At 40.6% G+C, this 24,692-nt stretch overlaps 2 protein-coding genes across 3 annotated transcripts in view; one reads left to right on the top strand and one right to left on the bottom strand.

Annotated features, from left to right (window-relative positions):
- The window catches only part of COL19A1 (collagen, type XIX, alpha 1), a 51,236-nt gene extending 45,216 nt beyond the window's left edge, over positions 1-6,020 (top strand). The window contains exons 28-29 of the mRNA XM_010565830.1: positions 5,160-5,237; positions 5,475-6,020. Of these exons, the coding sequence (XP_010564132.1) occupies positions 5,160-5,237; positions 5,475-5,611 (215 nt within the window). The 3' untranslated portion in view covers positions 5,612-6,020. The remainder of the gene's footprint in view (positions 1-5,159; positions 5,238-5,474) is intronic.
- Positions 6,021-12,496: 6,476 nt separating this feature from the next.
- COL9A1 (collagen, type IX, alpha 1) overlaps positions 12,497-24,692 on the bottom strand; it is a 70,808-nt gene continuing 58,612 nt past the window's right edge. The window contains exons 34-39 of one of the 2 annotated variants that reach the window (XM_010565793.1): positions 22,666-22,812; positions 21,789-21,843; positions 19,534-19,722; positions 16,663-16,740; positions 15,223-15,420; positions 12,497-12,509 (exon numbers count right to left, since the gene is read on the bottom strand). In XM_010565793.1, the coding sequence (XP_010564095.1) occupies positions 15,236-15,420; positions 16,663-16,740; positions 19,534-19,722; positions 21,789-21,843; positions 22,666-22,812 (654 nt within the window). In that variant the 3' untranslated portion in view covers positions 12,497-12,509; positions 15,223-15,235. Of the gene's footprint in view, positions 12,510-14,183; positions 15,421-16,662; positions 16,741-19,533; positions 19,723-21,788; positions 21,844-22,665; positions 22,813-24,692 lie in introns of those variants that run through there. The other variant, XM_010565792.1, reaches the window with a different exon arrangement.

Here is a 24,692-nt window from a genome sequence, read left to right as displayed (position 1 = left end):
TACTTCCAAGGAAAGAAAACCAAAAATTTGTCTTGCCTCCTTTTTACACTCTGAGTAAGAGATAGTCCCGTGAGAGACACACGCTTACAAATACCCTTCACGCCTTTCCCAGTTGTGCCTGCGCATGTTATTGTTTCGTGCCGACAGTAAAAAGAAATTCAAATCTCTGAGCGGATTGAAAAGTATCCTTCCATATTCCAGTTTATTTTCAGCCATAAAAGACATAGCAGACAAGACTTCTTGGAGAAGCACGTTACGTGCACGTGTGGCTGAGACCATCAAGGTAGCATGCTGTGTGCGCGTACGCCCAAGTCATAATACGCGTTCGGTATTGACTGACGGATATCCCTTATTATATTTCTCACTCGGGTGTAGCCCAAATTGCCAACTCCGGGGTTTTGCCGTGTGCAGTAATACACATCTGGGCTGGCAGAGTGAAACATTCCCTTGTCCCGTACAGCCAGCGAAAAGAAGTAGCTATTTTTGGAGGGCAATTAACGGGACCTCTACTACCGCCTCCAGAGCCTGTTTGTGATGCCGCACACCGAGCAGCGATCCTGCCGGAGCCGGCCAGTGGGAAAGGCAGGCGTCGCTCTGGGTCTGGGAAGGTGCTTAACTTCACCCGCGGCTTCGCAGGGGTCCCTCCGGACACCTTCAGTGGGGTGCCAGTTCCCCCGGGAACTGGTCTGGTGGGACCTGGCCAGATTCCACCAGAGCCTCCTTCTATGCAGCAAACCGATAGGTAGAGGTTAGTCCCAGAAGCCGAAAACATGGATACTAACTTTTGGAAGTGTAGGCATGGTCTTCAAAAAGTGTATTTAAGGAATTGCTAGACTCTTGGGCGTAGAGTCATTCATTCCTAATAAAGTCCAGAACTGCTACCTGCTGGCCTTCAGCAAGGTTGTTCATAGTGTACCTCAGGTACTTCCCAGTGGTTCAGGTACAAATAATTTTGATTTTATAGGATGGTCTCAATAAAAATATAGCATGCAAACAAAAAACAACGAAGAATTGCAACTTAAATTATGAAACATGCAACTGGTATTTAAACAGACTTTATATAATAGCGATTGGAAGATTTTTTTTAATATATATACATTTCTTCATGTAAAAAAGAAAATAACCTATGGCATATGCATCAGCAAGCATACTGTGAGGCAGTGTTACCAATGAAATGTACAGCATCAGCTTAAGGGGGAGCAGAGGAACTTGTTTACTCTGTATGTGTTTTAAAGGATGCTAATGTCTCGTAGAGAAAGAGGAAGTTTATTTCAAGACTTTATAGACAGGCTATAGCAATGTCATCCTTTTGCAAACAGTCTGTTGTCATGTGTTAGAGGAGCTAGATCAATTAACTCCACTGACCTAATTGGATTTTTAAAACTATAATAATAGGTGAATTTTGGTCCGTTAGACCAAATGCACTTTGGGATAATTTTGCAATCCAGAGATCTTTTATGTTAGTATGATTTGGGTTTTTTTCTCAATAGAGAAAAATAGATTTCATCTTAGTTAAACTTCACTGTTTCCATCAAATTAAGGAAATGGGGTTTTTATAGGTCCTCATAACTCACAGTAGCCTCGAGGAATCAAACATCACAGCTCAGGAAAGAAAAATACCATGTGATGAATAGTGCAAGTTCCTTATCTTTATTGCTAATCTCTGTTGTAAAATTTGTGTCTCTCACTATAATTATTAATTTGTGTGATGGGAGCATGTAGAAACCTTGGCTGGCATCAGGAACCTGTTATAGTGGATGTTGTCCAGAGACAGTCACTCTTCTGAATAGCTGCACTGGTTTCAAGTGTTACGTCCTGTGAAATGTTCTTTGCTGTGGAGGGTGAAGTTAACCTGGTTTACTTTGGTTTCAAACACAGCTACTACCTCTCAGCTGAGAGGGCTGTAACACACAGAAGGAATTCAGAATATGCACTGGAGGCTGGATGAGAGGGCTCGCTCTCAGCACCCTTCCTGTTGCTTTGCAGTTGTTTGCTTTTAAGAACGCAGAGTATTTGCACAGTAAAACACAGCGGATACTTTGGTGTCATTGTTCCCTGTCATGGTAATGTGTTTGCCTCTGATTTTGTATTAAAGAACCTCAGATTTCTCTAGATACTTGACACGCTAGTTTCAGGTGCTGCATTATCCATGCAGATGGAAGAGGGTCTCTGTGATATAGGCAGAATAACTTTTGGAGCTGTTTAAATGAGAGAATTTTTTACCTCCAAGTTCACAGACATGAACTTGTGTCATTTCCAGGTAGAGTTGAGGGTGTTGCAATAGCGATGCTTCTGGCCATGATGTTTGTGGAGAGAACCAAACCAAGAGCTGTATTTTATCTATTGTCACTCATCTGTGAGCAGAAGAAAGCTTATCCGTTTGAATACGTACTTGCTACATACCAGTGTGTACCGTACTGCCCACGCTGGGTACGTGTTTACATACCACGACTTTTGGGTTGCAGAAATCACAACAAAACTTCTGGAACCCAAGTGAAAGGCCGTGCTAAAGCTGTCGCCTTTTGAATTAAGCAGGTACCTCTTACTGGAATTGTAATTCTACCAGTAAAAATAGACAGCATCTTATATGTGCCTTTAAGTTAAAAACAGTAAATCAAAATCCAATTTATGTGTATTTTCCTTCGACTGTGTATGAGTTTGTCACTTTAAGCTCAGAGAGAAGGTGATATTATCCTCTAGAAGTGTAATCATGGCCCTACTTCTGAGCAAAGTATACCTCATTGAAAATCAAATATTTTCCTGCCAGAATTACACCTTACATTGTTCGGATTGTTTACATATAGGCCTGTTTACTTATATGCTTACACCCTGTTAAATAAAGCCTTATTTTTAGAAAAGGTATCTGGGAATTTTTGTATTAAACTTCAGTGTCAAGAGAACTTACTACCACTGTGTACAACCTACACCTTTGCATGTGTATTCAGATACAGCCAGTAATGGTTTACACTACCCTGGATCATATATTTGCATTGGCAGGCTGCTCTTTGTCCTATTGTGGGTTGGTTTTTTTCCTTATTGTCTTGAATTCCAGCGAAGTTGGAATCTTTCACTCTATCTCAGTCCCTTTTCAATTATAACGTCTCAGATACCTACAGTAATGGTTATCATGGAGATTGTAAATGTGATATATTGTAAAGGTGATTTCTCGCTTTTCCCCATAACATAAAGAAATGCAAAACAAATGATTAGCGGCAGCACTACTTTGTAAAATTACAATTAACTGAGTTTGTAGTGAGAAATGTACTGTAACTATCTATTGTAAATTAGGAACCATAGAGGTATATATAATAAATAGGAAATGTATTAGATCCTGTGGTTGTACGATTGAGCTTCTGAAACAGTAGCAACTACTATGCGTTACAGAAGATTTTCAGAGCAAACCAACTTGATGTAGCTGTAAATACTACTGTGGTCATTAAAGAGCAAAATCAAGATTCACGACTGAGTACAAACACCTGCCTATTCCCTTTTTGAGTCTTTATAGCTTGTGCGCCTATATGCCTTGTACAATTCTGCTTAACGCAGCTCAGTGACCAGAATGCATGATTAATACTAAGTTTGCTTCTCTGTGAGCTTTTAACAGTTGATTTCCTTTTGTTACGTTATGCATGTCACTCTGCATGCATTTTCTAATGTTTCCACCTCACTGTAATTTCCTTGTTGGGGTGCTGAGAGAAGAGTAGGATAATTGGTGCTCTGTTTTGAAACCTAGAATGATTGCAACAGATAATAGACTTTCTACCAAAGTGTATAATGAGCCTGTGTTTAACGGAAAGCTCGAATACTCTGTGTACCATTCCTACTGCGTTGTGTCTGTCGTAACAACCCTGAATTGGTACCCACAGCACTTACAATAATTTCCTTCTGGATTGTAAAGTACCAGTGTTGTCGTAGACCGCAGCACATTGACAAGACAGCTTTTGCCATCCATCTGCCAGTGCCCATTAATCTTCATGAGACATCAGGTGGATTGGTACCGCTGTGCTGACTGGTCAGCCGTGACTCTTCTCTTTTAATTCAAACTAAGTTACAGCTCTTCACAAGAGGAAGTTTATTGTGTGGCATATGTGACACTGGAAATATACTGGTCCCTGAAGCAGAACAAATTTAATTCTAAATGTGACCAGAAGTTGGCAAATTAATCTTCAGCATATGTCACCTTACATGCCAGCGTCTGAGGAGTTGGGGAGGGAAGAGGTTTCCTTATAATCCCTTTTAAAGTAAGGCGTTGTGGCAGGTGTCACACTTGTTCCTTTAAAAATGCCTTCATCCCCTGTCCTACAGAAATTACATGGTCTAAACAGAAAAGGTACGTTTGTAGATGGATTCTTAACTTGAAATATTAAGCAAAAAGTTATACCGATAGCCACGAGTTCTCTACTCTAAAGCAGCCAGAGCTTTTCCAACTAATAAAACTTTTTACAAACAGTTTAAGGAAAAAGAAACAAGGGTTGCAGCACCCAAGAAGACGGAGGCTATTTAGAGAAATACAAAGCTATGGCCTGTGAAGAAAACGGACACAAATATTCCAAGTATAATTAGTAATTACACCTTGTTAATAACGTACAGTCACTTGGGTCAAAGTAGGTCTTGCATGCTAGAACCCAAAATCTGCACGAGCTCTAAAGACGCCTCATTCCACGTGTAATGCTGGAGTGGGAGTGGGTCTTCTCTCACATACAGGGGAATATCGAAGCATAGAACTACCAGTTTACAGTCTAAAAAGTGCAGATGTAAAGATTTATGTAGAGCAGAGAGGGCCAAGTCTTGCTCAGGTTTTGGGCTATCAGAGAAGGGCTGCTCAGACCCCGGATGGCCTTTGGGTCGGTGCTTTCCGTCACTTCATCGATCGGGTAACACTGGAGCAGAATACACATTTGGTTCTGTATTAGAGGAACTCCAGGAAGGTAACTTAAAATCTCGGGGAAAGGTCCGGCTAGTGAACACAGGGAGAGTCCTCTGGCAGAGGATGCAACGGTTCCTGCTAGCGGTGCTCATATTTTCCAGAAGGAACTTAAAAACATAAGACCTGTCTCAGAAAAAGAAGTGAGCACGTGTTTTCCCATCAACAAGATATATGCAAGATCACTGTTCATAGTAAGAGGACGCTCTTATTTTCCTGTCTTTATTCTGTGTAGGTTATAGAGGACAGAAAGGGGAAAGAGGCGAGCCTGGAATTGGACTGCCTGGTAACCCTGGACCACCCGGCCCTGAAGGTACAAGTCTCCAGATTTATTTCTGCTATTGTAATTTATGAACTAACAGGCCTTTCTCCTGGTTTTCACGCCGGTTTTAGACCCGTGCCTTCCCTCCCGAGCTCGGTCGTAGCGTGAGGTCAGACCCGCCTGCCTTCTCGCGGATGAGCTGGCACGCAGCTGACTGCCAGGGACGAAACGCGGGGCGCTGAGCACGCTCTGGCGAGGGCTCTGCTAATTCTAATTTTGTTTTACCAGCTACCGGCCTGCCAGGCCCGCCGGGAACGCCAGGCTCACCCGGACCGCAGGGGCCACCCGGACCCAATGGGAGATGCAATCCGGCAGATTGCTATTACCACGTATCACAGACTCGGTCACGCAGCAGCGGGAAATAAAAACCCTGTCCCCTAGACACTTGGGTTCACCGTCACTTTTCACTCCTCTCAATAAGTTAATTTAACCTTTGAAATATTTGGTGCATTTTTATTATTTTTTTTTTTCCCCTCGACACTGCACGGTATGTAGATAATTTATAAGGCACGGAATTGAGCCTTTTTCTATGTTATTTGCAGTGTCATAAGTACGAAATGATGACATATATTTTCCAGAGTGCATTCCATGTGTTACATTTCTCATATTTATTTTGCTTAGAGGAGAAAATAGGCCCAAATAGCTTTCATAAGCTTCTTTCTTCAAACAAAAAATATTTTATTATAACTTAAGACAGTATGTATGCCTCAGTATGTAAGCTGGCTTTATTTTTCTTGCTGGTGGTGAAGTTGAAAAGGAGAAAATGCATTTCTGAAGTTTTAAAGCATACCTGTTCGTGGCGAATGCAGGACCTGAGCTGGAGCGCTGGGAATTCAGTTTAGCCTAAATGTTCACGTCCCTCGCGAAGGCTCCGGCACACCTTCTGAACCAGGTCAGCGCCGTGCACTACGAACGCTACCCACCGTTTCAGTCGCTTCCTAGATGTCAAAGACGGGAACGAAGATGTGTTTAGCATCTCTCTAATCCCATCCGACGTTTAGCTTCAGACTGACTGGAAATCGCCAGATGTAGCCCCAAGAAGCTTCTCTCCTGACTGGATGTTGTCCCAGCTGAGGGCTTGTACGTTCGTTTAGTCCTGGTTACATATACTCCAGATATTAAACTGCTAGGGGCTGGTGTTGATGTTCCCAACTGAGAACTGACACGTCTCCTAACCGTTACGTGGACTTAGTAAGTGTAGTATCATCGCCTGTAATCAAGCTACTCTGCCGTTACGTCTGCTACAGCAAAGGCGATCCCTTGCTTTAGAGCAGAGGGTGGTGGGTACAGAGTGAGACAGTCAAAGAAGGAACTTCACAAGCCTCTAATCTTACTGGTGGCACAGTTTCCCTCTTCCTCCTGCAATAATCATCTGCCAAAATAAGCCTGAGAAGAACATGGAGACAGTAGAATGCAAGACTCGCAGGTCCTAATAACTGGTGTAATAACTCCTTGGAAAGGTGTACTACAGAGAGGACGACTGCATGCAGTTTGCAGGTATTCAGTAAATCCTACAGGACCAGATGTCATCAACGAAGAGGAAAACAGAACAAAGTGTAAATCCTGTAGAGCTCCAAGGGCTGAGCAAAAGAAAAGACGGAGAAAATCGATCACGCAGAGGCTGATTCTGAGAAGGAGGGAGGAGGATTGGCCAAAGTTTCACTCCTGATTATTAGGAAACAGATGATCCTACACGAGTCCTACGGAATTTGCTACAGTGCAATAGAAAGTGCAGGTGCTATTGAGGGAACATGGACAGCTGTAACCCACAACCTCAGAATAAATCCGTAGTACAAAAGCAGCACTGAGGGCTCTTGCCCCGCCGTTAGGAAGCCGGTCATCCTCTCCCACATCAGGCAGGGAAGTGGTTTTGGTGACTTTGAGCAGTCCTGAGCTGCAACTCCCAAATTAAAGTGCTGCGTTCCAGAGGAGCTGTTGTGAGACACGAATCTGGCTGACTTCTGGGTTTTGCTTAAAAAACAGTGAGGAATGACTGATGGGAGTCTTTAAAAGAAAAAAACCCACCACGTTGGTATTTGTTCTGAATAGCGTTCCTAGCCCTTGTACCCAGCCTGGAGGAGCGAGGTGAGCGCAGGAGGTGGTGGAGCTCACCCAGGTAGCTGGGGAGCGCAGGCAAGCCTTCAGGCATGTTTTTGGAGAACGAAAGCATAGCCGCTCGGCTTGTTAGTCAGTTAGGTGTTTGGAGGCAAGAAGGTGCTTGGCACAAAGATCTTTCCGTAAACCGAGAGGTCTAAATGGGAGAGGAGAGGGCAGGAGGACAGCAGAGAACCTGGGGGCTACTGTGAAACCATCTCCTGAAGGGAATCCACGAGCTGTGATAACGCCCTGCAGCTGGGGACCCCTTGGGGGGGTCAGGCTGCCTTCCCTGTCCCTCGTGAGGATGAGGACGGATGGGTCGAAGCCCACGGGCGAACCGCAGTCCTCGTGCCTCCTTTTCTGCTCATCCCTCCGGAGCCAACACCGGCCCCTTCTCCAGGCCTCCGCTCGGCAGGCGAAGGCGCGTTTGGAACGAGTGCTCCCCCCAAAAAAAACCCCACACCGCTCCCCATCCACACCTCCCGTGCCCGCGGCAGGCGGTGAGGGAACCCAGCGCTGGGCTTGCCCGGGCGGCCGGCGAGGGAAGCCGGGGGCCTTGCAGCGACGTACGGGTCGGTGTATGTACGTACGTACATACGCACACCAGCGGAGGAACGGGCCCCACGTACTGGTTTCCACTCAGCCAAAACGAACTGCTGGTCAGGTATCTTGCATGATTTTTTTTTTTTTTCATCGATTTCTTTTTACTTCTCTAGTAATTCCAATGTATGTAAAAATCGAAATATTTTTTTACTTCGTAAGTTAATTTTAAACTTCATTTTCTGTGATAATACCGAAAAGGGTGCTGTCTTGTCAAGAGCGTCCGCGTGACTGAGAGGTTTCCGAGCAGCCCCCGACCTGGAAGGCTGTACAAAGACTATTGCGCCGCATCAGTGGTATGTGTATATTTTGGGCCTTTTAGCTAGCTGAAACTGAGCATCTGTTATCTGCCGGATGCAATTGCTGTATGTTAATTTACTTGAACTTATCGAAAAGCAGAACACTTTTTATATTTGAAGAAGTTTTATTTTTTCATCTATGTTTCCTACGGATACCTTTTTCTTTTTATAGGCTCAAATCTAAAGGTCTTTTTAAAATGTATTTGAACACTTTCAATTGATTTGCAGGTAACTTTGGTAATTATCTTGTTGCATTGTTTTTTATTTTGCTAAAAGCCCACTTTCATTTTCTCATGTGAGAAAACGGGTATTTTTTTATACAGGCTATCTCAATACCTTTTTAAAGATGCCGCATTCTTCGCTGAGGTAGAAAAGCATTAATCCCAGCTTAACTTTACTTCACGCTGGCTTTGCTCCTACTCTATATTTTTAGAATTGGTAGCAGAATGTAGCTGGAAGCATACTTCTGCATGATTTTGAGGTTTAGCCCCTGAAATGTCTTTGCAGTTTCAGACTGATGTTGTCTTAGTTTTTGGGAAGGGGGCCGGGGCGGGCAGAGGAGTGCTAATCTGTTTTTTAATTTGCTTTATCAATTTCATATCTGTTTTGAGCAGTCTGTGCTGCAGTAAGCATTGCAAGGAACTAAACACAGAGGATTATTTTTTCCAGTAGCATAAGGTCTTTTTCTGATTTGGGAATGTTTACGTGCAGCAGGACTTTGAACTGAAATATCTTTGTCGAAATGTTTTAAACCTTTCTTAAAAGCTCTCTAAGCTTTGCTCTAGTTCAGGGTCAGACCATTATATTTTACAGCAAGTTGCTTTATCACCTACTAAGAAGGTGTTGGGATTTTCTTCAAATAGCTATGTGCAGAACTACTCAGTTTGCCTGAAGAAAGTAGTAAAATTGGTAAGAGGGAAACTTTTCTGAGGCTGCAACATAACTCCGTTTGTCCACACGGTGGAGTTCAAAACGTCTTTTCAGCACAAGGGACAAAGCCCCGGCTTAACTCGCTGGGCAGCGCAAGAAATGCCCCAGTGCTGCGAAGACTCACGGCACAAGAGTCAGTGTTTCTGATTTTGTTCTTGAGCCTGACTTTTTTTTTTCTTTTTTTTTTTTCCCCTAAAATCCATTTAGTTTGGCATGGTAGTATTTGCAGAAATACTGCCTTTCTTGGATTATTTTCAAGTAGTAGGCTTAGATTTTATTTGTGTTTTGTATATATACACATGTTATAGAAGAACATGCGGTAGGTAGTGGGACGTCCTGCTTTCAGGCATCGTTTATGTCCACTGCAGTGATGTTTGGCTCTAGAGGAGCAGGCAGTCTGCTAAGGTTAATAAAAATTACAACAGCATACTTCGTACGATCGAGTAACAGTGCAGCCTGCTTAGTAATGCTTTAGGAACCAATAATTATGTCTTAAACTGGATTTGGTTTAAATGCTAAAAGAGCACTGTGATATGGAAACAGGATTGATTGTATCATCCATCCTCCATTTATGTTTTAGGATTGTGGACTATGACAGATGTTAGATATGCACAGCTTTATTAAATAAGTGTATTTTTTAAATTAATGGATAATCACACAAAATATTTTGCCACTTCTTTTTCACAAGGGTGAAATACTATTTTTCATGTCAGCGCACGCTCAATTTTTTTCTTCTTTTCCTGTAATGTTTACATAAAAGTCTTGTAAAAACCCCATGGGCAAAACTAGCATTTTTATAAACTTGTTTCTCTAAATATACTACGTAAAGCCACCCTCTAGCCTCGCATTTGACCAGTGCAGTAGAACGGCTGTAACGGCATGTTAGAACATGAGAAGAATCTCAGGAATCAAAACAAGGTTGGTTTGGGAGCAGGGTTTATGATGTTTTTGTTAGATTCTGGATGTACGGAGTCATGTAAATTTTCCTTGAAATCTGTTATGCCCACTACAACCAGATTGTACTGGGTGGATGTTCAAATCCATCTGCACCCATGTAGGTGGCTGTAGGCCATGGAGAACAAGTTTAACCGTGACCTTGCCTGGGTTGGTGTTTAAGTGGAAAACCCAAGCTCCACAGTACCTTAAGGAATTGTGGTTTTCAAGTATTAATTGCTAACAAATGTTACAGATTCTAGACCAAAAGAAGTTTGTAGCTAAAAAGAATGTAGTCTACATGTCTTTTAGCAGTTTTATCTCCAAGTCTGCTGTTCTACAAACACAAATGTGTTTAATTATTTACTGAAGTTTCAATGTAAATATATTCTGTCTCCAGTCAACATATTTGAAGGATTTTCAATGACATACCTTATTATTTTCTTTCATTTTTGAATTATATGCAGCTGTCACTGAATGAATCGCAGTAGGTGCCAACTGGTTGCTTCTTTCCTTCATTATATTTTTGGTTTGCAACATTTAAGGTTCGATTCAATGGAAACGTATTAAGTGGATAGAAAATTGCTTTTTATGTTATTATGTGGCCATTTACACCTGAAATAGGATTCTGGATGGAAATGGAAATGTTTCCCATACTTTTTTAGAAACGGCAACCCTTCCTTCCGTGTCAAATCACGAGAGGGAGGATGCAACTGCCAACGAGAGAGAGGAGAGGCACAAAGCTGCCGCAGCGAGCGCTGGGGAGCATTCGGCGCTGGGGCTGCAAGCCTGGGCTGGCTGAATTCGGGGGGGGGTTGCTTTTGACCACACTGGGGTCAGGTTTCTGCTTCCTACGGGTCGGTGAAACTTAGGGGTCCACAGTCTGGAGAAAAAAAAAAAAAAGTGAAAAACCTTGGCCTTACATATATATATATGTAAAATTTATGGAAGTTAATATAATCTCTGAACCAGATGCAGATAACTTTCTTGTCTGAGTATAACATAATCACTTTTATTCAAGAAACTGATTCACTGAACTGTTTAACTGTAGGTAACTTTAGGTATTTTCATTGTTCTCTTGCTGCCTAACCCTCCCAGGAGAAAAAGGGAGAACTCCTATGTCACTGGCATTTTAAAGGATGCTAGGTAATGATTTGACTGCTAACTTGATTTTCTTTCTTTAAATTCCATAGTGGCTTCAGCAGGCTTGCTTCATATATCGCCTGAAGCTGCCACAGTTTTACTAGTCCTTTCGAATGCGTACACAGCAAGCAAAAAAGAACAGTAAAACAAAAGATTGAGGGGAATAAAACTGAAGCGGTAACAAATCAGATGGGAGTAACCTGCCCTACAAAATAAAAGACATTTCTTCTTTACCTGTGAGCCATGAGCAGAGTTGCTGCAGTGACTGCGTTTTTATGTATAAAGGAAGCAGAGACTACATGGCCAAAGAACAATACAGTGATGAGCAGGTCCAGCACACGCATTTCACCCAATTATCTAAGCAATTTAAAAACATTTGCAAAAATGCAGCACACGTTTGTACATGGAGCGCAATTGCTGTGCTCTGCTAGGAGGAGCCAGCACTGTTGTCTCGGAAAGTAAGGGACTTGGTTTCTTGTTCCCTCTGTCCTTCAAGTAACCTTGAAAGTATCATCTGTTGACACTTTCCCTTTTTGAAGGAAGAGCACATTTGGTTGTAGATCCGTGTTTTGGCTCTGGGTAAACTCAGATCACGACTAGGGTATTCCGGGAAGCAAACCTCAGCGCGATCCTCCCTCGCCTTGCTTTCCTGCCTCAAGGAGGAGCTCCGAACGGCGCTCTAGAGCTCCTCTGGCTACAGAGAGACTTCAGCCTTTCTGAAACATTCACAAGAGTTTTTGGTAGCAGTTCCTACTAGGTTGCTTGAACCCAGTGATGGCTGTGACAGAAAACTTATAAATTCATACATAAACTCTCTTTCTGTATATAAACTATAGATGTACAACATATATATATTTTATTACAGTATTCAGCAGCAGTGTTACTAATACTTAATAGTAGCCTAGTAGGGAAAGCATTGCAGTCAAGATTTTAACATACCAGGTGGGCTTTGTGAAGAATTGGTTATTATTTTGAGGACAGTTAAAGAGTTTTCTCTTGGTTCCTGCTTCCACTTAACTGGGGAGCTAAAAAATGTATTTATCACAGTGCAGTCACACCTCCAGAATTAGGAGTGGTGATAGAGATCCTGATGGGTAAAAGTGATTTTCTTTAGTCTTCTGTTCAAGAAATCTCATAGTATGTTACGATGTTGAACAAGATTTACTCAGGACTTCACTGAGATTCCAGGAGCATCTGGTTAGAATGGGCGGCACGCTGTCAGTGGCTTGTGAAACCTCTCAACCTCTTTGCTTTGTGCCTTCTAAATATATTTATTTAAACTAGCACTATTTTTTTCTGTATCACCACAGTTGATACACCTTTCATTTAAATTAATAATTCTGTCTTTATTTTCCAAATCTTTATTTACTTGAATGTGCCATTAATAAATTTCAGTTCCTGATATTTTTTTGGTACACGATCTACCATTCTTCAAGTAAAATTGTTCCACTCTTGCACAAGATTTGGGATTGGTAAATACTTAGATTAACCAACGTGTCCCATAATGACTTATAATAGGCTTGAGGATTTATTCTTTGGTTCTGTATTTTAAGTTAAAACTCACGTATCAGCTTGAAGGCAGAAAATCTGTCACACTCTTAAGCTATCCACTTACATAGATTCTGCATTGAATTGACCCTCAGTGTTGAATTTGTTTGATTGTAATAGTTCTGATTTGTTTTTTACATATGAATGTTTTCTCTCCTACATGAGTTTCTTTCCATTGTGGAATTTTATGCATTTTTCAGACTATATTTTTTAAAGCACTTCACATTTGTATTTAAATGCTGGGGGGGGTTGCTTCTTTTGATTCATTATGTTTATGCGTTACATATGGAAAATAATAGTTTCATTCTGTTATCGGTTGTTTAGTTTTTTTTCTTTTCAACAGTTTTACACACTTTATAGTCAAAATAAAAGTTTGCTGGTGAAACTACAGTTTGTCATTACCACTAACGTTTTATTTGTTGCACTACGTAAGGAGTACTTTTGAGGACTATGTCCTAAATCAGTAAAAACTGACCTAATTCTAAAACTTTAGAGAACACCTTTATGTGTGAACAAGCTAATCACTTGGTATGCGATCGTCTGGATTTGTTTCTTGAGAATGAAATTCTTTGCACTCATCTAGTCTCATGACTTCTTGTAGAGTTAAATTAGGAGATGTGGGTTATGAGAAAGTTTGGACAAATGAGGTGCAGGAAAACTGTTCAGTCTCAGGCTTTGCCCAGAGTCTCTGGCAAGGATGACATATTTCTTTATGCCTATTTTCTTCCCCCTTCTCCCTGAAATCTCACCTAGTGTTGCTTCTGTGGAACTAGAGAGAGTGTAGTAGACACTTGTAGATAAGACTTAATTGTAAAAATTCAACCTCTTTCATATTTTATCATTTAAAATACTGGGCTGTGCAAGGGACAGAAAGATTATAAAAATTAATCCCATTTAACTCATTCTCAAAAGTCTCTAATAAATGTGCAAATATACTTTCTTTTAGTAAGCAGCTTTATCAGCCATTTTTCTCTCAAGTGATCTCTATTCAGGCATTTTCTGTCAACACATGAGGTGCCAGAGAAGCAGCTCTTAGATGCAGCTAGAGCATCAGGTTTGGTTTGGGGAAGTCTTATCTATTACTTTTTTCAATAATTCCTTTTAGAGTATGTATTATACCAGTACTTTTCCCTTTAGTGTTGTCTTACACATTACATGCAAAATGCATAGCTCAACTGATTGTGCTATTTCTTTCTATTCTCACATGGCATACAGGTCAACTATTTAGAACAGAGACAATTAAGGGCTAGGAAAAAAAATCAATGCTTAAAGCAAGCGTGCCAAAGTTTGTATTTGAAAATTTGGATGACTAATAGTGAAATGAAAGGAAACATCATAGGATGGCTTCATTGTTGTCTTTGAGAGAGAATACACTTCAAAGAAAGTAAAGTCAAAACCACAAATAGTTTAATTTATACAGAGAGAAACAAAATATCCACATTGCACATTTTCCTCTAAAAATTGAGCTTATCTAAAAAAAGGCAACTTGGGATGTCTCATGATGGTCTTCTAGCTGTTCTCTTTATTGGTATTGAATGTAACCATACATACAAAAACATATAGGGGGTTAAAACATTATTTATTTGCTTTTTGTACAACCACAGATGTTACTTCAAAATCTGTAATCTCTACTATAAAACTTCTATATTTCTGGGACTTAAAATTCTCTCAACAGTGGCTACTAGCCTTTTACTTTCATTTCACATAGAAGGAGGCAAGCTGGAATAGGCTTCATACGAAATTACGAATGCAACACAAATTGGAGTGGAAAATGAAGAGGTTATTCCACATGGCTTATTCATGACAACCCAGCGATCATACCTTTACAGAGATTTACAGCATAAAAGGTGTCAGGGGTGGTAGGTTTTCCTAGGAACAGCCTCCCAGCTGTGTTTCTGCAATTGAATTGAAGAGCTGAGGGACGCTTAGCATATCCTGTACAGCACATACATACAATGAAATGACTGTGCATGACATGATGTAATTTGCTCGGGCGTGCTCTGGAATTTATTTTATAAGCATAAAAGAATAGCTACAACTGAAGGAAATAAACTGTTCCTTCTTTATTTGTTGACTGAAGACATGTTATTTCACTGTACATCGTACATAGGAATTAAGTAGGGGAAGAGGAAAAATCACAGAAACTCTTTATTAAAAAAAAACCAAAAAAAGACAGACAAGTGCCTTTTCTTTTCCCCCAAAGGGAAAAAGCCAGAAGGCATCACCTGTGTATTTCTGTAACCACCATTGTTCCAGCTTGTGTTGCTAAAGTACACCTTTAGAAAGAATGTACAACCACTGTGTTAAAAATGCCTTACTGCAGCCTTGGTTGAAAGGTTTCTTCTTGTTTGTATTTCTCCTTCATTCCTTATTTTTTACTCAGCTGTCTGTGCGGGAAGTAAATTGACGCCGACGCTTCGTGGCACTTTCGTTGCCCATTCACGGCCCTTTCGTGTTCTTACCAGCTCTCTGTCCAGCTTGCATTCTGCAAGACGATGGCTCGCAGTACCCAGGAGGGCCAGGAGGGCCAGGAGGACCAGGAACCCCAGGCTGACCGGCCACCCCAGGGAGACCTCGTTCACCATCACGGCCTTCCCTGCCGTAGCTGGGTTTGCCTGGTTCACCTGGAAAAGCGGATGCAGGTCTAAAAATCGGCAGCATGTGACTTGCTTAGTACGCATGTAGCTTTACTGAACATCCTGTTCTTAACAGCTGTATGAAGATGGGTGTTTGCCGCTCTCAGTGGGTTCCCCAGAGAGGCACCTACTTAGAGGGACGGTTTTCCTCTAACAGACAACCAGGCTGTGTTTACTCATCTACAGCAATGAAAGTTCAGTCCCAGTCCTCTCCAGTTATACTGGTGCAGATCTGCTGCTATTAAAAGCTATGCAGTACAACACTGCAGACAACCCTGTTGGTGATGCATAGGAAGGTGTAGATACTACTCACTCCTTCAGAGTTACGTTAGTGCTCTGGAAAGAGACATGTCAAGAATTTATTTTTATTCTCCACTCAGATGTGGTGGGGAAATAGATGTATACAGCAGAACTGCTGAGCACTAAAGTGATTTTAGTAAGCCTCTTCCAATGATAAATTTTAAAGAAGACAACTCTGAGTTTCACAGATGTCCTAGGTATCAGTATATACCAACCTGAATTTTTTTTCTTTTTACAAAGAGAACAAATTTTGGTAATTTCTGTCTATATATATAGACAGAAACATGCTGTAGAGAGATACTGATGGAAATAATGTTTATTTTCATTCACTGGCCACTAGAGGCCAGCTGTGCTTCATTTATCAGCAAGAATCTGTCCTGGACCTCTATTACATGATACTGCAATTAATTACCACAAAAATAAAGGAGAACTGTACTTTGAGTGTCCTAAATTATGAATGGAGATTTTGAAGGCTGCTGTGGCTGCCAATGAGATAATCTGGGGTTTGTGGGCTTTTTTTGTTATATATATATTTTTAAAAAAAATAATTGTTTTTATATACATATAAATTGGGTTTTATATATATTTAAAATACATATATAAATAATATATTTATATAAAAAGAGGCAATTTTATATATGTGTGTGTGTGTGACTGCCTCTTTTTTTTTAATGCCTTTTTTTTTTTTAAATACATTTTTCCTAATTGTTCTACACTGACTTAAAGGGGTGGTACCTCTTTAGTAAAAGAGCTTTTAATTCTGATTTGTGACTGTAACAGTAACTATTAAGTAAAAATTATGAAGTACTGTTATCTGGAAGTTTATTGCTTAATGGACACCTTTTATCTTTTCAAGACAGCTTGAAGTATCAGTTCTGGATAAATTTTTACTACATCTCTTCTTCTTTATCCTCACCCTCTTATATTTACCTGGAAGACCTCTTGGTCCAGGGTAACCTTTCAGTCCTCTGCCTGGAAATCCTCTTTCTCCTCTTTCTCCTGGTTCACCTACAGCAAATTCATGAAACATTAGTTACAGTCTGCTTGGAGTATTACTTTCAGTAAGTTCCCTTTCAGAGGTGAGCAGTTAATAAGTAGAGAATTCAGGTGGCTGTATGTATTCTTAGCATCTTTGAATGATGTCCTGACATTTGTCCTTGTAAGATGTTTGGGATTTGTTTTGGGTTTTTTTGCCCCCATTTGAGTTATACTTAGAACTAGACATGTAGGAGGGAAAAAAAACCAACCAAAAAACAACACCTGGAGCTGGACAGTAAGTACCACATGAAATATGCCGTAGCCTATATAACGGAAATAAACCAAACTCAGAAGTACAGAGGCTCTTTTGGAATACAGACTGGGTTTACTGGCCGAGGGCTCTTGCAAGACCATGTGAACTCAGCTAAGTAGAAAAAATTCTCACATGCTGGTCCTTGAGGCAGCTAGCACACTGAAGAAAAGAGAAGCTGGCTTGCACAGATTACAGTATTGTGTTGACATCCACATAAGATGTTCATAAAAGTAAAACAACAAACTTTGGTATTATGGAGACTTTTCTCTGGTAGGCACCCCGTTTTTCTTCAGACTCACATGTTGCTCCAAACAAGAAGCATCTTAGTAATAGGAAGCTTTTTTTGTTGTTTTGGTTGTGAAGTTCAAATTCTGTTCACCATATATATTTCACAAAAGTACGTATATTTACCACCTGTGAATACCCTATGTAAACTCTTGATTTTCTTTTTTTTTTTTGCTGCAAGTCAAAAGTCACAAGTATAGGCCTAACAATAGTTGACTGAACTTTATGTTATACTTCCATACTTCATTGTACTGCAGTGAGGAACATTAGCATAGACTGTTGGGTTTGTGGCTTGCCTAGAAATGACACAGCAGAAACAAAAAGAGGCTATGTAAAGGAACACAAGAGTCAGTACAAAAGTCCAAGTTTCAATAAAAGATGCACACAGGGTACTAGAAAAGGAATCTAATCTCTACACTTCAGTCTCCCTAGTCAACATGGCGATTCAGCCTGTCTTTGTAAATACAGCTACTGGAAGCACTGATGTCAGGTTACCCACATATACTGCTATTTCCAGCCACTGAACACTTTGGAATAGTGTTTACTGCTGGCTACCCCAAACTTCTCCAACTTATTTCTGTTTCTGCCCTCCACTACCCCAGATTGCTGATTAAAGTCACTATAATCTCCTTCCTTAAGCCACCTCTTTTTTGACTCTGTTGTTGATGCTGTTAAAATCACCGTACCTTTGTATCTTCTGCTCTATGTCATGGTAACACATTTTTGTGTTTCTATCTCCTCTTTATTATGACCTTCTAAACCATTCTCCACCTCCTTCTCCTCTTCCCTTTTATCACGTCCTAGATACCCTTTTCTTCTCACTCTGATCTCAGACAACTCCCCAAATGGATGGGGAGTCAGTTCATCTCTGTGACTTCTGTGGAACTCTGGTAACTACCAGGAATCCAGAGGGAAGCACTGAGATTTTTTTCAGGGTGCCTGCCATGTACCATCATGATAGCTTTTGCACATGAGAGCATTCACCACTTCTCATGTATCTGTAGTTGTATTTCAAGGTTTACTGTAAGGTAGCTTGGTATTTGATGACAATTAAGATAGGAAACAAAGCACCTTGCTTGTTTGGTGGTTTTTTATGCTCTGTAGATTATTTTCTTTTTAATATTAACACAGTGCAGCCTGCTGTGTGCTGAATCAAATTCAGCATATCTGATCAGCTTTGTATCTCCACTTTTCGCTTCTGCGAATACAGATGACATTACATTAAATGAAAACAGTAACAGAGCTCCAGCAACAATGCTGTTAAGGTTTGCTTTGTTTGTAGTCTATTCCTTCTCTCAAAGGCTTTCCCAATTTTACTTCCAAATAAAGCTTGAGACAAAAGTAAACACTCTAATCCAGCAACAGACCAGCTTTGTGCAGAAATACAATTTTTAAATAAAACCTTCCTTCAAGAAAACAAATTGAAATCGCTGCTGAATAGAAACTAATACATACATAGTGGTCATAAAACTTTGCAGAAAATTCTACTGTATAATCCTTTGGAGGGGTATAAAACCTCTCAGTCAGGAACAAAAGAGATTAACTTAGATCAAAGATTTTTTGTAAAGTGTAAGGTAAGTCAATTTTATTATGGATTTGTCCTTTCCAGAGAATCAATAGCTTGTGGTACATGGTGTGATGATGTTAAATGGCTCAAGTATTATGCCAAGTAAGAGGCAGATTGTTATCAGTCACTTGTAATGTGAGAAACTGGACAGACTTAGAAAAGTAGGCTAGAGATTAGCGAATGAATCCAACTGTTTACGTTAGCTTTTGGGATCGCAAGTCTTGTGAAAGTGAGGTCCACAACCAGACTGAGTGGAGGAAAGAGAGAATCACTGCTGGAATTTTTCAGCATATGAAAGCCACAAAACTCAAAAGTCCATGAGAGGGGGAATTAATATTAGGAATCTGACTCAGCTGCTTTACTTCTAGTTCAAGGCAGATGCCTGTCCTTTCTCATATTAAGTAAGTGAGCTGATGACAAAAAACAGATTTATAAACAAGTCTTGCTGAGGCCAGGCCTATGTGCCTTTTCATAACTGGGGCAACTGAGGCAACAAGTTACAGGAAACAGCTTAGGTGCCTAATTCAGGATCTTTTTGGACTTTGCATGTGTACAACATACATCCACAACCTGTAATCCAAAGGAAAAAAAGAAACAAGCAAACAAAAAAAAACCCCAGAGCATTCGGCAACTGAAAGCCAGTTACAGAATTTCTTACCTTTAGGACCTTTACGACCAATCTCACCAGGGGGACCTTTAAGGCCAGGCAAGCCACGAGGTCCAAGCTGTCCTGGGAAGCCATTTTCGCCAGCAGGCCCTGGAGCACCTGGTGGCCCCGGTCTGCCAGGAAGACCTGGAGCACCAAATTCTGGCCTTTTAAGACTGGCTGCCAGCTGAGCTAGTTGTTCTGCAATGAACAGGAGGACAGAATTAAGCAGTGAGTGGACCTGAATGGAGAGATTCCCATGTTCACTGAGAAGAATGTATTCTCTGCTATAGAAACCGACATATTACAGTACAGCACCTTCCTTATGTACAATGCTATTTACAAAGTTTGTTATATGCAAGATATTATCTTAGTACTACTACTGGCAAACTGCATAAGCGTACTGTGAAGCTGGTCACTCTGAAGCCTACATCTTAAAAATTTAATGTTTGCAGGCTGAAATGACTCAGATGTATATGGTTTATTTAGAAATGTCCTTATAACTTTATCATTTAAATGTCAACCATCTAGTAAGAAAACTTACTCATGCAATTGCTGCCTCTTAAAAGAGCAAATATCTCTCTTCATTACTACTTGTTAATCCTGTCAAGATCCATCTTGGCAAGAAGGAACAGCTGAAAAGCACAAGGGCAGTCATCTATGTTCACCTAAGTGCAGGCCTTCTTTTTCAGAGGAAAGAAACCCTCAAATTTGTGCTTGTGAGCTCAAGTTTGATAAATAATTGAACATTTTATGTTGCTCTTTTCTTAAAGTAAATCAGCAGGAGCTTTGCTCTTCATTAGGCATAGGATCAGCTTGCCATTCCTTGGAATGGTCTAAGCTAGCTATTTCCCTTTTCTTCCTCCCCTTTTCAGGCCACTGCTGTAACAGCACATGAGCAGTACTCTCCTTAACGCTTCTGTGCTAGACTTCAAATCCATCTTCCAAGCATGCCTTAGAAATAACTTTGTCTGGATACAACCTTACACAACTCCATATGACATTGCTATAAAGTCTGCATGACTTGGCAAGACTAGTTATTTTGTGTCCACAACCAAGAAGTATTAAGAAGATGGGGGGAAGAGGGGGTGGCATAGGATCCAAAATAAAATAGGAACTATAGCAAGCAAATATATGAGGAAGACAGGGGTGGCACACTGCAGGCAAAGCCTACTGAGGAGCTGAACTTCAGTTACAGTTGTCTTTAAGCTGACAAGGTTCCAGGGACCCACTTGGATTGATTTATATTTCTTTTTTTTTTTTTTTAAACATGATAGCATTGACAATTATAGGGGCTGTCAAGAGAGATGCAATGAAGACAGTCTAGATTTTTTCCCATACCCTTCTCTTCACTGCTATTTCTGATGGTTATGAATAAATTCAAGCATCATATCTGATTTCACTATAATCCTCCTCAATATTACTGTGTCTTTCAAGAGACTACTTTAAAAGGCCTTTTTATCCTATTTATAGAACATTTAAAAAAAAAACAAACAAAAAAACCTGTTGGGCAGTGTCAAGAACAGTGAAGACTACTGAGAATTTTTAGATTAAATCATGAGCAGTAATTTCATTCTGGTAAACTCTTAACATTACAAAGGCATAGTGTCCCAAAGGGCATCTTCAATAGCAAGTACTGAAAAGTCTCTTTTGTGCTTATAGGGCAGCGTAAGTTTTTATACTCAGTAAATCCCACGCACCCAACTGTATTAGAAAAGCTCCAGATTTCTGTGTGTGTCAAGTAGAACTAAGCAAACATAATTAGCGTTTTGAACATCTGCCTATTGCTTTCATTTCATGGTATGTTATCTCCAGAAAGCCTCTCTCTGCAGTCCTTTTGTTTTAACCTATTTTGCATATAGTTTGTTTGCTATAATCTAATAGTGTATGAGTACAAATGGCAAAACAAGCTTTCAGTGAAGTTGTGTACTTTTATATATGTGAACCTAGCAAGTGATTTGTACACAAAATGTATGTATTTCATAGAAGTGCTCCAGTCTATGGCCTAGTTATAGTGTGGAATCAGCAGGTAGTTCAATGAGGCTGCAAAGTATATATAAAAATAATATAAAAATAAGGGACTTGTTTCTCATGTTCTCTCACATTGTGTCCACATTCACGTGTGGGAAGATTTTCTGCCAGGACCCCTGCTGAGGCCATGCTATTTGTTCTGGATAAGAGTGGGAAAATCTTGGTTGCCTCCACAGCAGTAGATTATCCTGATTTAAATGCACAAGAAACATCAAGTACTTTTTTACCATATTTACCTTGCATGACTCTCATGCAAACCTGCTTAATGTGCTGATCAGTTGGTTCTTTTCCCTAGGATTAAAAAAAATAATAGTTTAAAAAAACAGTTGATATCACAGTATGTTTTATAAGTGTGTCTGATGCAAAAAATGCTGTCTGGTTGTCATGGTTTAACCCCTGCCAGCAACTAGGCACCACACAGCCTCTCTCTCACTCCTTCCCCGGTCGGATGGGGAAGAGAGTTGGAAGGGTAAAAGTGAGAAAACTCATGGGTTGAGATAAAAACAGTTTAATGAATAAAAAGAAATAATAATAATAATTATTATCTTGTGTCCCTCCAACCTACTTACTGATGGGGCCTTGTGAGGAGTAGAGAAGCCCTTGACTCTGTGTAAGCAGTGCTCAGCAGTAATGGAAACATCCCTGTGTTATCAACACTGTTTTCAGCACAAATCCGAAACATAGCCCCATACAAGCTACTATGAAGAAATTTAACTCTATCCCAGCCAAAATCAGTACACCAGTCAATAAAAGGTGTTCCAGTCCCTGCAAGTGTAACTATTCCAGCTGAAGTCAATTTGACTAGCAAGGTAGATACTGCGTGATACACCCACGTATCAAACATGGTCTCACATGCACTACAAGAGTGGGGTGGGCATAAAAAAATGGAACTGAGCTGAAAGCTGAGGACCCAAGGACCTAACTGTGTACAATCCTAAGATTTCTCTGGTGCACAAATGTGTCTGTTGTGAGGTACAGTGAATTTCAAACTCTACTGTGCCACTTGGGTTTTGCATGTGTATGTATCGCCTGATGCAAAAAAAAAAAGAGTGGTGTGAGTGACAGCTAAAAGTGTTCAAAAGATACCAATTATTACATGAGAACAGTACTTACAGCTGAACCTTGGCTGCCAGGCAGACCTGGGGCACCCTGTTCACCCTGCAAGCCTCGCGGTCCAGGTGAACCTCGTGGCCCTTCCATGCCAGGCAGTCCCCGACTTCCCTCAGGCCCACGGGAACCAGGGTCTCCAGGATTACCAACCTGACAATGAAAGAGAGGAATTTCAGTGGACTGCTGTACTAGTGTTAGACTCATTCTGACATATCAAAATGGTGACAGAAGCTATTTGTAAATGCAAAGCAATGAATGCTGGGATGTAGAGTTGTTGAACAGCTTCTTTTTAAATAAGCGACTGGAGTCAGTGGTGTGATTTGTAAACTTAAAATGAGGTCTGTATTCCTCACTTAAGGGGGAGAAGTGGAAAAATAAGGTACTCTGTGCAAAGAGGCAAATCAGCACCCATAGTGACATGCACAAGACATTGGCTTTTTGTCAAGGAACAGCAGATACTTGGTTTCTAATTCTACCCTCGTGCATGTCACATGCAACTTTTCTAGACATTAAGTGCTCCTTAAATAACAAAAATTCCAGCTTCCTGCTTGCTCTAAATGCCTTTCATGCCCTTTTGTAGAGAGTACTACAGCATGAGCCTGTATCGTCTGGCCCTAGGCTGCTTGGGAACACACATTTTTGCTTTGTTTACATCTGTCAGAGCCAGAGCTCACTGCACACAGGTTCTAATGCCTACGCTGGATTTTGCTGGCATAGGGGAGGGAACATCCTCACACAAACTGATGTTGACAAACTGCCTGAACAGATGCAATGCCAGCTTATTTCACTCAGGGAAGGGGTAGAAAGAGCTGTTCTACTGGTGCAAGCATCCTGATGCCTGGGGAATGAAAGGATTGATAAAACTACATCAATATGTCCACTTAAGTACATTTAGTAAATAAAGCTACAGCTTCCACTCCAGTAAATTTTCTAAAAGTGATTAAATATCATGCAGAGTGAGACCTATGCCAACAGGCACTTCTAAGTTACTTTCAATACAAGTTATTTTACTATTATCAATAGTAGTACTAAGAAAGAAAAAGAACACCCAAAACCCAAACAAACCCCCAAAAACACCACAAAACCCAAAACAAGCAGAAAAAAAAAAAAATCCTACGTACTTATGGCTTCCCAAATCTGCTGGGAAGAAAAAAGAACACCCGCTGAAAGAGATGCTCAAGAACAAATTACTCAACTGTGGTATCAGTTAGATCCACAAGATGGAGCCATTTCAGCTCCATCTATGCTGCATCTCAGACAGCTGACTGCTGTCCCTGTCAGAAGAAAACCCAAAGAACATGCTTCCATAGATATATTAAGACGACAGCAAAATTCTCTTCATGGACTATACAACCAGGAAGCCATTATTGCTTTCTTGCCCATCCTGGTGAGTTAGCAGGTTCCCTAATGGATTACTCATCCCTGTGTATGTACTTACTAGAATGGCAAGCACTCTAGGGCCTCATCAAGAGAAGAGGATTTTAAAAACCTAGGGGGATAAAACTATGGATTTCTCCTCTACTCTATCTCTTCCTCATGTCCTTCTTGTAAGATCTTGATTAGCAGTAAACACTCTCTGGCTTGCAGTGGCTTAGCCCCAAAGTCACACAGGCCACTGAGAACACAAGCATAGCTCTTTCTGTTATGTTCAACCTCAGTTCCCTGTAGACAGAACTGTTCATGTGTTAGTATCATAGCACAAACTGTCAGCTGCTGTTACAATCCCATTCTTCAGTGATCCTGAAATAAAAGAATGCGCTCAGCTCTCAAATTCTTTCTCTTATGTGACAAGCTTCTCTTCACCATCGATATCAAGGCTATCATTTCGTTATTTCTAAAAAAAAAAAAAAAAAAAAAAAAAAAAGGAATCTGGGCCAGAAATACTTCTGCTTTCACAGACATTACAGTCCTGCTGCCAGCTTTTTCACAGTGTAAAGATTACAGGCTGTACGCAGCCACTGCACTGAGCCTCCTTTCTATACAACACCTACTGTACAAAGGGTGCATTCATTTCCTCAAAAAAAAAAAAA

Source organism: Haliaeetus leucocephalus, unplaced genomic scaffold (assembly GCF_000737465.1).
Source record: "Haliaeetus leucocephalus isolate CR32 unplaced genomic scaffold, Haliaeetus_leucocephalus-4.0 Scaffold195, whole genome shotgun sequence".
Classification (NCBI taxonomy): Eukaryota; Metazoa; Chordata; class Aves; order Accipitriformes; family Accipitridae; genus Haliaeetus; species Haliaeetus leucocephalus.
Note: the sequence above shows the minus strand (reverse complement) of the source record. Positions and strands in the feature narration are given on the sequence as shown.